Genomic DNA, 12,350 nt, shown 5'->3' with positions numbered 1-12,350 from the left:
TGTGCAGTATACAGGTACATGTTTTATTTCTACTCCTATTATTGCAATTGTCATTGCACTACAAGTATTTCGAAACAAATATATCCGAATCGATAGCAGCCTCTATTGGACTTTTCGTGTGATTGCACTTGTACCGAGCGTTCGTGTTTGGGATTGAGTGATTGCTATTATAACAATTATTTTTGTAAAAGTATGTTTTTCAGAAATATATCAGATACATACTCTATTCTCATTCATATAGTGGGAAAACGTAATAACTTGAATCGCAAATAAAAGTACTGTACGCATAAAAAGCAGAACTATAGTTCAATTTTGAGTTTAAGCCGGCGCTATTACTTGACCGTACGCACGACGGACCAAACACGGAAATCAATCCGACTGTCAACATTGTTTATTTCCACGGTGCTTAAACGAAACACCAGCTCACACATCCCCCCCGCCAAATTTTCAGAATTTTTATTTTATTATAATTTGACAAAATCTGCATTTTTCTGAATACTTGACCACCCCCCAAAAAAACAATGGCTTCGAGGTCACCGTCCTCCTCTCCGGACACTGCGACGGGTTCTGGAACCGACCCGGCCCGGCCTGACACTGGAGAACCCCTTGGCGGAGCGGGTTCGGACTCCGACTCGGACTTAGGTTTGGGCAAAATTGACTACAACGCTATGGATGAGGGGGACTGCCTGGAGGGGGACGAACTGGTGCAGGAGTTCGAGTCCGCCGCCGAACGAGTTGGGCTTCTGGTCCAAACGACCAGGAGGGACCAGCTACTGTATCTTTATGCACGGTACAAGCAGGTGAATCGAGGCCCGTACACCATCTTGCATACATCGTCTCGAATCGTTACTTAATGTAAATGTTGTTATAGGTTAAAGTGGGGAAATGCAATACACAAAAGCCAGGTTTCTTCGATTTCGAAGGACAGAGAAAATGGTATGTCATTTTATTTCTTTTTTCCACTACTCTTTTTTTCTCTTAACCACGCACTCTTGTAAACAGCTGTTTTCCTACCTCGTGTGGAATCTGGGAGGGGAAAAAAGACAACAGTATTCTCTTGATAGTTACGATTAATCCCTTTCATAACCAGCCATATTAGCCATTAACAGTAATCCATTGTTTTTTGCCGGGGTTGCGTTCTTAAAAAGTCCCACACTAATCAAAACAGTGAAGTAGAAACTTATTTATTTTTAAAATATCAGTAACAAGTAATATATACGATTCTGGCAAAAAACACCTCTCGATCTACGAATAAAACCACAGAATTGCAGTTGAATTAATGGTCACATTTGTCATTGAAATTGAAATTGGAGGCATTCTACTTTTAGTCTAAGAAAATGATGTAAAGAGCGTCCGGTGTTGTGCCGGCTAGTTGCACGCTAGTAACAGTGACTCTCAGACTGAGACAGCTGTCTTTGATGAATAAATACAGAAGTCATAAATGCAGCAGTTTCCTTCGAGTTGTAGCTCCAGGTCCTCAGATTTATGGGTAATGGATTTTACGTTGGTGAGATTCAGGCTTGGCAGGGGTGGCTTGTTAGAGTTGCTACGTAGCCTAACCGCACCTGGCCGGTGTTGTGCCCTTTTCCGACTCCTCTGCAGATTCCTCCCCCCCTCGCGTGAACGCGCATTCTGCTATTCTGCTGCGCTTCCAACAAAAGCGATCCTATTCTATATAAAACGCTTATTAAAACAATAAAGCGAGCTAATTATAACAATTGGGAGATCCTAGTCTATATAACGCGTTTATTTAAACAATAAAGCGCGATATAACGCGTTTATTTAAACAATAAAGCGCGAAGCGCGATCGTATTCTACAAATTGCGTTTGTTAACGCGGATGCAAAAGTCACCAATGTCAATGTACGCTTCCGACAAAAGCGATCGTATTCTGTATAATACGCTTTTTAAAAAAATAAAGTGAGCTAATTATAACAATTGGGAGATCCTAGTCTATATAATGCGTTTATTTAAACAATAAAGTACGATCGTATTCTACAAAATGCGTTTGTTAACGCGGATAAAAAAATCACCAACGTCAATGTACGCTATGATTTCCGCAATCACAACTAATCGTACACAAATAATATTTATTTGATTTACTATAATATCCGTATGTAATGTCTTTTTCATTGTGAATGAAACCCTGGTTGCATTGGATCCCGCGGTGTAAACAAATTGTTGTTGTTTTATTTTTCATTTAAAATCGGACTTCCCTGTCTATACTGTTTGGAAAATAAGACACGCTTTAAACCTTATTATGCTCTTTGGTTTTGGGATCCAACTACAGAGGAATACCTCCACTTTGTGATGTGTTACTGATTAGGTGTTCGACAAATCTAGTTTGTTTTTTATTACTACTATTAATAATAATAATAATAGAAATATTATGAAAAACGTCTGAAAGTTTTCAAATTCACTCTGCTGACATATTGATGCCACAGAAGGTTACTCTAGAAGTTACAAGTCTGTATCTCCAACAGAGTCTGTTTTAGCAGGGGGGGGAGGATTTGGGCTGGCAAAATCCTCCCCCCTCCCTGCTATCCCCTGAATAAAAACTCCAAACGACCCCAAATTCACTGTGCTGACTTATTATTGCCACAGAAGGTTACTCTACAAGTTACAAGTCTGTATCTCCAACAGAGTCTGTTTTAGCAGGGGGGGGAGGATTTGGGCAGGCAAAATCCTCCTCCCCCCCCTGCTAACTCCTGAATAAAAACTCCAAACGACCCCAAATTCACTGTGCTGACTTATTAATGCCACAGAAGGTTACTCTATAAGTTACAAGTCTGTAACTCCAACAGAGTCTGTTTTAGCAGGGGGGGGGGGGGATTTGGGCAGGCAAAATCCTCCCCCCTGCTAACTCCTGAATAAAAACTCCAAATGACCCCAAATTCACTGTGCTGACTCAATAAAGACACAAAAGGTTACTCTAGAAGTTATAAGTCTATATCTCCAACAGATTCTGTTTTATTAGGGGGAAGGAGATTTTTTTTCCTGCCCAAATCCTCCCCCCCACTGTTAACTCCTGAATAAAAACTCCAAATGACCCCAAATTCACTGTGCAGATTTGTTAATGCCAAAAAAAGGTTACTCTAGAAGTTACAAGTCTGTATCTCCAACAGAGTCTGTTTTAGCAGGGGGGGGGGGGGATTTGGGCAGGCAAAAAGCCTGCCCAAATCCTCCCCCCCTGCTAACTCCTGAATAAAAACTCCAAATGACCCCAAATTCACTGTGCTGACTCAATAAAGACAGAAAAGGTTACTCTAGAAGTTATAAGTCTATATTACCAACAGATTCTGTTTTATTAGGGGGAAGGAGATTTTTTTTCCTGCCCAAATCCCCCCCCCCCCCCCACCTGCTAAAACAGACTCTGTTGGAGATACAGACTTGTAACTTCTAGAGTAACCCTTTGTGGCATTAATAAGGCAGCACAGTGAATTTGAGGTCATTTGGAGTTTTTATTCAGGAGTTAGCAGTGGGGGGAGGATTTTGCCTGCCCAAATCCTCCCCCCCCCCCCCCTGCTAAAACAGACTCTGTTGGAGTTACAGACTTGTAACTTCTAGAGTAACCTTCTTTGGCATTAATAAGTCTGCACAGTGAATTTGGGGTCATTTGGAGTTTTTATTCAGGAGTTAACAGTGGGGGGGAGGATTTGGGCAGGAAAAAAAATCTCCTTCCACCTAATAAAACAGAATCTGTTGGAGATATAGACTTATAACTTCTAGAGTAACCTTCTTTGGCATTAATAAATCTGCACAGTGAATTTGGGGTCATTTAGAGTTTTTATTCAGGAGATAACAGGGGGGGGGGGAGGATTTTGCCAGCCCAAATCCTCCCCCCCTGCTAAAACAGACTCTGCTGGGGATACAGACTTGTAACTTGTAGAGTAACCTTCTGTGGCATTAATAAGCCAGCACAGTGAATTTGGGGTCGTTAGGAGTTTTTATTCAGGAGTTAGCAGGGGGGGGGGAGGAGCATTTTGCCTGCCCAAATCCTCCCCCCCCTGCTAAAACAGACTCTGTTGGAGATACAGACTTGTAACTTCTAGAGTAACCTTCTGTGGCATCAATATGTCAGCACAGTGAATTTGAAAACTTTCAGACGTTTTTCATAATATTTCTATTATTATTATTATTAATAGTAGTAATAAAAAACAAACTAGATTTGTCGAACACCTAATCAGTAACACATCACAAAGTGGAGGTATTCCTCTGTAGTTGGATCCCAAAACCAAAGAGCATAATAAGGTTTAAAGCGTGTCTTATTTTCCAAACAGTATAGACAGGGAAGTCCGATTTTAAATGAAAAATAAAACAACAACAATTTGTTTACACCGCGGGATCCAATGCAACCAGGGTTTCATTCACAATGAAAAAGACATTACATACGGATATTATAGTAAATCAAATAAATATTATTTGTGTACGATTAGTTGTGATTGCGGAAATCATAGCGTACATTGACGTTGGTGATTTTTTTATCCGCGTTAACAAACGCATTTTGTAGAATACGATCGTACTTTATTGTTTAAATAAACGCATTATATAGACTAGGATCTCCCAATTGTTATAATTAGCTCACTTTATTTTTTTAAAAAGCGTATTATACAGAATACGATCGCTTTTGTCGGAAGCGTACATTGACATTGGTGACTTTTGCATCCGCGTTAACAAACGCAATTTGTAGAATACGATCGTACTTTATTGTTTAAATAAACGCATTATATAGACTAGGATCTCCCAATTGTTATAATTAGCTCACTTTATTTTTTTAAAAAGCGTATTATACAGAATACGATCGCTTTTGTCGGAAGCGTACATTGACATTGGTGACTTTTGCATCCGCGTTAACAAACGCAATTTGTAGAATACGATCGCGCTTCGCGCTTTATTGTTTAAATAAACGCGTTATATCGCGCTTTATTGTTTAAATAAACGCGTTATATAGACTAGGATCTCCCAATTGTTATAATTAGCTCGCTTTATTGTTTTAATAAGCGTTTTATATAGAATAGGATCGCTTTTGTTGGAAGCGCAGCAGAATAGCAGAATGCGCGTTCACGCGAGGGGGGGAGGAATCTGCAGAGGAGTCGGAAAAGGGCACCGGACCTGCCTGCACCGCTATTGCTTTCTCTCCTGACGCTGCTTCAGTCACTTCCCTGACCTGATAACAATCTACGGATCACCAAGTGGTGTTCAGCATTTCTTTGGACTTTTATGACTACTAAGAGTCCAATTTAATTGATGAATTTGTTTTCAATGTAACGAGCTGGTAAAATACTAGCTGTCGCCGTGCTTTGCAGTTTGTTTTGGGGGACACATGGACTTTTGCACCCATCCTGCTGTATGACTGACAGCTTGACCAGCCTATTACAATTGAGTACATAGTCACACACACAAAACCCACTTTTAGATCAGGAGATGGTGTAATAATAGTCTGTAGTTTGCAATAATCTGTGGTCTGTGCAGCCCTTTGAAACTCCTTGTGATAAAGGGCCTTACAAATAAACATGACTTGACTTGAGATACTCTGGACTCTGAGGAAAGTCAGAAAGCTCAACAAAATTGTGATCACCACCTTCGTGGTTTATTATTGGGTTTTGAAAGCAACTCCGGCAGCGCCTGTGAGAAGGCAAAAGCGGTGCTGCTGGTCCGGCCTATAGCTAATGGCTAGCCTAACAACTCTGAGTCAGTAATGACATCAACTTAAGGTGAGTTTAACCTTTTCGGGGCTTTTATAGAGGTGTGACGCTACTTCGCGGATTTTCACTTTTTGCGGGTGGTTTGTGAAATGTGTTTGAAAATGTCTTTTAGTTGTTTTTTATGTATTTGTTCACGCAATTATTCTGTCAAAAAGACCAATGTAGAGTTGGAAGAAACCTAGTGTAATATTTGAATAGACAATACAGTATTTAACTTTTATTTTCCATTTGGAATAAAATCCATAGTAACATTTATGTCTTATGATAGTAAAAACAATAATAATAGAAATAATAAATCAAATATATATATATATATATATATATATATATATATATATATATATATATATATATATATGTATATATGTGTGTGTGTGTGTATACTGTATGTATCATTTTCCAAAATTATTTAGCTGTAGCGCCAGCTGAACAGATCATTTTCAACACAACAAGGCTGCATTATTAAGCAACAACTATGGTAGATAATTTAGTCGATTTTAAATATAATATATTTTTCCATTATTCAGGCAAGCCTGGAAGCAGCTTGGGGACATGGAGCCAGAGCAGGCGATGCAAGAATACATTTCCTGTGTCAACGCGCTAGACCCTGAAGGCAGCAGGAGTGTAAGAATAACTTTTAATCCAATTACACATACCGTGCTCTGATACTAAAAACAAGATAAGTCTTTTCTTTGGAATCACAGTGACAAACCTTTACAGACCAGTGAGGATAATTTGGGGGAAGATATTTATTTATTTTAGAAGGAATCAGCTCATCATTTTTGCACAAACATTAAGGCTGATAAATCGTCTTACAAATTGATTAGTTTGCTGCTACTATCCGCTAACATCTTTTGCACTACCACATATTTTTGAATTGCTTTTAAACCCGATCCAAGTTCTGCAAAGGCCTTTACACATTGTACATGTATGTAGTCGTCTTAAAAATAATAATACTGCAGTGAAGTATATTTGCCTCTAGAGGTCAGTCTTGCAGCGTCAATTTCAAAGGCTTCTTTATGACAGAATAGACGTCTCACGCACGAATTTTATTGATTCTTTATTTTCTGTCATGCATTTAAAAACATATGCCAGTATTTTTTCATGTTATTTTAATATTTTGAGATGTTAACGTTTTTGCCATCATCTGCAATATTCAAACAATAAAGTACTTGTAATATTTCATGACTCCAGAATGTAAGGCATTTTTTTTAATTGCATTATTGTAAATAAAGAACTTTTATCACAATATTCAAATTTTCTGACTTAGTCCTGAATTTCTTAGCTAAGGCATTTGTGACATTTAGTATTGGAGCAGTTGATAAAATCAGGCTCTAGTCCAGGGGTCGGGAACCCTTTTGACTCAAAGAGCAGTAAAGGCAAAATATTTATATTTTTAATATTTTTCAGAGGGGGAACTATATATTTTGAGACAAAATTCAACAAAAGCGATAAATCCGCTCTCCAGACAAAAGCTTATTCTTCAGCACATTTTATTTTACGGTGTGATATTTGATGATTTTTATCAAATCTATGAAACAATAATAATGCCAAAGTCTGTGTCCTCTATAAATACACCACTTAAAATTTGTCTCCTTCTAGCAGTTATTTAAGAGTGTTGAGGCTCAACTTGACTGTAGTTTTTCTCATAAATAATAGTTTTGAGGTGCGAGAAAAGTTCTTTTGGAAAAATGTCACAAAATTCTGTAAACAAAAATCCCAACATATTTACTTTCGGCACAGACAGTGCAGGCCGAGAGACAGGAGGGAGTGCTTGCGCTCTGTGCATAGTTCCATCCAACCCTTCTGCTTACGCAATCAAATTGCTCTGGGTGCTCTGCTTGTGTATTGGCGTATTTATAGTTTGTTCTGTGGATTTTCATCATAAGGTGTATCAACAGTGAACAGGGATTATTTAAAAAGCGTACATGTTAAGGATTCTTTAGCAATGTACAACCAAATCCATTTCTTGTATGACAGCTTGACTGTACACTGTAGTAAAAAATGTGCCCTATATAGACTGGACAGGCCGTTATTTATTTTTTTATTGATTAGGCTTTGCGTGCACTACAAAAGGCTTTGCTCACACAAATGTGAAATGACATGGAGAATATTTGCAGTGTATACCGTAAATTCCGGACTATAAGCCGCTACTTTTTTCCCAAACTTTCAACCCTGCGGCTTACTCAGTGATGCGGCCAATTTATGTAATTTTTCTAACAGCCGCCAGCGGCGCTCGAGTTCAAGGCACATGACGCAGCTTACAAGCTAAACGCAATCGAGCAGTCCGATAAAGAAGGAAACAGAGCTACTGCACGCAAACTTTACTTTGCGAGCGTGTTGCTAGCGTGTTAATGAATAAGGGAGCGTGGAAGGTCGTCTATATGATAAAGTCTCTTGCCCATACTGGGGAAGACGACTTTGATGACGTCGGTTATAAGGAGGAAAATGAGGATATGTATATTTTTGTAATGTATTTATTTGTATTTATTTTGGACACTTATTCTGATAAGTCTTGCACTGACCAATTAAAAAGAAGGGGCGTAACAGACGCGCGGGATGACGGGAAGTGGTCACCGGTAAAGGTGACTGTGGACACGGCAGACAATAGTGGATATATATTTTTCCCACCCTTACCTTTGGAAATATACACTTTTTTTCCTTGGATTACTTTTAACGGGACCTGGACTCTGCAGGTCTGCAACCAATGTTAAGTACCCGTATCATCTTCCGTTGTTATGCCGGCTGTGGTTTTTGAACTGCGCACTATATGTTCAGTTAAGCAATGACCCGGTTTTGGATGGGCTCATATTTGCGGAAGCTAAAGCTTGTACCAAACGATTCCAGTTTCATTTGACTTGCCACCAACACATCTCTTTATTAGGGATTTTTTAAAGAAGTTTGATTTGGAAAAACAAGAATGTCACACTTTACAAAACCACAGGGCCCTTATTGCTATTGTGCAAGAGCGAGCAACAGTAAGCCCTGTGCGGGGGCTTGCGTTTGGCGAACCTACAACGGTTTGGAGCAACGTGAATCATCCTGCCCTCCCAAACAGACTAAGAGACTTGTCATGGATGGTGGCTCATGAAGTTCTCCCAGTCAGAGCCGTAATGCACCACCGAGGTATGTCGGCAACTTCGACGTGCCCTCGACCTGGCTGTGGCGCCCAGGAATCGGTGAGGCACCTTTTTTGTGAATGCAGTGCTGCCGAGGTCTTGTGGACAATGGCCGACCAACTAGGAAAGTTCCCGGACTTGCCAGCAGGGGAGGTCCCTGATGCACAGTACGTGCTTTACGGGGTGAGTCGTTCGATGAGGTCTCAGAACGACTTTGCCAGGGACTGGCTCACTCTCGCCGCCATCAAGGACGCCATCTGGACCTCCAGAAACCTGCTGTTATGGAGGTGCAGGCAGATCCCCCCCGTGGCTGTGCTACAAATGGCTGCGGATACCATACAATCTGCGAGCGGCGGGGCTAGGACGCAGCAATAAAGAAGACTCGTCTGCACCCACCCAGAGGGGGGAACCGGAACTACACTGTGAGAGTCCCGGCAGCAACGGGAGCTACACTGTGGGAGTCCCGGCAGCAACGGCCTGGGTTGTGGAACCCAGACGGGAGAGGACCCACACAGAAGGGAGAAGACCCACACAGAGGACTGTAAGAATACTGCTTGGGAGGGTGGGATGTTAGAGCTACGCCCTTGCACAATAGTATTGCCTTTTACACGCTGGTTAACTACTGTTAAAAGAAAATAACTCTGAAATTGTTTAATTGATGAATATGCTTGATGGCTGTTGAGATTGTCGTTTTTGTCTTTGCTGCTGTTGGTGTCGGTGGATTTGTTCAGACCAAGGACAATCAACTTTGGCCTGGACGGATCTATCGACTCTAACAAAGATGTTATATAATGAAGTTGTGAATATGCTTGATTGCTAATATGTTTTTCGAGAGGGGTTGTTCAAACCTCACATTGTGTTTGCTGTTAAAAACGTCATATTGGAATATAATATTGTGAATATGCTTGATTGCTGTTGTGTTGGTCATAATTGTTTTCTGTTGTTGGTGTCGGGGGATTTGTTCAGGCCAATCAACTTTGGCCTGGACAAATCTATTGACACTAACAAAGATGTCATATAATGAAATTGTGAATATGCTTGATTGCTAATAGGATTTTCGAGAGGGGTTGTTCAAATCCTCACTTGTTTGCTGGTAATAACATCATATTGTAACATAATATTGTGAATGTGCTTGATTGCTGTTGTGATTGTCATGATTGTTTTTTTTGTTATTAGTGTCAATAAATTTGTTCAAACCAAAAAAACATCGTGGCACTTAGAGTAGGGTTTGGGTTAATTTTGTGATTATGTCACATGTTTTGATGTTTGGCGCATGGGGCTTATATGCAGGTGCGGCTTGTGTAAGAACAAAAGCGGCCATCCTCTTAAAATGTGGTGGGTGCGGCTTATAATCAGGTGCGCTCTATAGTCCGGAATTTATGGTACTTTGCCTCCGAGCCATACATACTCACAAAAAGACCCATATATGGCTGGTGAGCCATAGGTTCCCGACTCCTGCTATAGTCTCTCCTACACTACCTTTTTTGAGATGTAAATAAATACAGCATGCAGTTGATTAAAAAAAGAAATCTAAGTTATCTTTATGGGTCCCCAGAGGTAGGATTTTATTGGGTTTTGCAGTGATGTGCTGTCGGGAGGCAGATGAGGCTGTGCCTCACCCGTCATCATGGAAATATGAAATCAGAAATATATGCAATACATTATCTTGCTTCCGTGTTAAGTTCTTCCTTATTTAACTTCACAATGTTTGGTTTTCTGTTTCAAAATGGATGACATTTCACATTATAGAATGGATCTAAAACAATTCTTATGAATCATATTACTGTGCTCTAGAGCCACAGTTTACTGATCCCCGCAACAAGTGATACATATGACATACGAAAAGGCATTATATTTTATCTCATAACACTATTTTTACTCACAGTACCAGAGATTAATGTTAGACATTAAAGAAAACAGAAAGTTGTCCTGAAAGATATAAATACATGCAAAAAAGCACTATAAGGAAAACAACTTTGTGTTTTTGTAGTGCAGTGGATAGCACATTCGTCTGACACGCAAAAGGTCCCCGGTTAAAGACAGAGTGGAAACATATGTTGGCCTGGAGAGGGTTGGGCGCAACTAAGCTGTACTTGCCAAAGACAAACCACAGGAAATGGCGCCCCTACGACCGGTGTGGTTAAGGGATCCAACCAACGCTGACCCAGACTTTGAAGGACATTAAATTATGACAATCCATCTATCCATCCATTATCTGCACCGCTTTTCCTCATTAGGGTCGCGGGGCTGCTGGAGCCCATTCCAGCTATCTACGAGCAGGGGACACCCTGCCCACTGGTTGCCAGCCAGTCGCAGGGCACACAGGGACAGACAACTCACTTGCTCATTCACGCCTAGGGACAGTTTGGACCAGCCAATTACAAAATTTTTTACCCAAAATTTTACACCCGTTTTTTATTTTAAAAAATAGAGGCGTGCGCTATACATGAGTGCCTGCTATTCACAAATACATAGTTTATTTGTAAATCTGATGGTGCCACACTAGACACCAACTTTATCGCACATCACTAGGGTATTGGTATTATGTATCCCTACTTTCTTTTTCAGACAGTTACAAAGGAATTACAGACTGGCATAGCAGGGGTCCCAAACCTTTTTCAAGCTGAGAACTACTTTTTGTCACTAATTAGCTCAAGGGGCCGCCGTTTGATATGCATTTGAAAAATAATAACTTTATCTTGGATATTTGGTTGGATCCCTTAACCACTAGGGTTGTAAGGGCACCATTTCCTGTGGTGCGTCTTGGGCAACAGTACATCCTGGTGCCACCCATCCCTCTCCAGGTCAACATATGTTTCCACCCTGCCTCGAACCGGGGACTTTTGGCATGATAGGCGAAGGTGCTGACCACTGCTAAATGGAAACAAAACACTCTGCCAATGAGGACGCCACTGCGCCCTTGTGTAGTGGAGGTGCGTTGCACTTTATTCCGGGAAGTTAAAAAAAAAAATCCTAAAGTCAAAGGTGCCCGCGCACTCCTTGACAGACCCTTTCACCACTATTTTTAGAACCACTGTTGTAACCAATCAACGCTAGCGACTATTACCTTTATATTATTACTATGTTGTTGCTATGGTATTACCAGGGTAATTATTGGAAGTAGGGTTAAATAGACTCATTCAACCACTAAAAGTCTATTTTACAAGAAAATCACAAAGACCTAGCACTGGTGAGCTATTTTCAGAACAGGTCTGTGGGCACTTCAGCTGTCTTTAGGGGGGACCATGTTGGAGACCACTTCCTTAAGGAAAACAAGCAAAAAATAATTGTATTTGTTTTGGGGGTCATAAAAGCCTCCTTTGTCACTGTGAACATCACAACATCACACCAAAGCTCATGACCACGCTCGACACATTCTTTTCTCCCCGGAGTATCAAGAGCGCTGCCTGTAAGCGCAAGAACCTGTAAAGAAGTTGATTGTATTACCGCAGCATTTCGGAATAGTCCGAGAAACCGCCGAGAATATTAGCTAGAAGTCCCCCTTTGTTCCCATCGCGATTGTTGGG

At 40.6% G+C, this 12,350-nt stretch overlaps 1 protein-coding gene across 1 annotated transcript in view; it reads left to right on the top strand.

Annotated features, from left to right (window-relative positions):
* Positions 1-341: 341 nt before the first annotated feature.
* Positions 342-12,350, top strand: part of acbd6 (acyl-CoA binding domain containing 6) — a 76,650-nt gene continuing 64,641 nt past the window's right edge. Inside the window, exons 1-3 of the mRNA XM_088349947.1 lie at positions 342-800; positions 872-936; positions 6,232-6,328. Coding sequence (XP_088206073.1) covers positions 522-800; positions 872-936; positions 6,232-6,328 — 441 coding nt within the window. The 5' untranslated portion in view covers positions 342-521. The remainder of the gene's footprint in view (positions 801-871; positions 937-6,231; positions 6,329-12,350) is intronic.

This window comes from Urocampus carinirostris, chromosome 12 (assembly GCF_059441175.1).
Source record: "Urocampus carinirostris isolate Australia breed hairy pipefish chromosome 12, RoL_Ucar_1.0, whole genome shotgun sequence".
NCBI lineage: Eukaryota > Metazoa > Chordata > Actinopteri > Syngnathiformes > Syngnathidae > Urocampus > Urocampus carinirostris.
The sequence above is the reverse complement of the archived record's forward strand: the minus strand, read 5'-3'. Positions and strand labels throughout refer to the sequence as shown.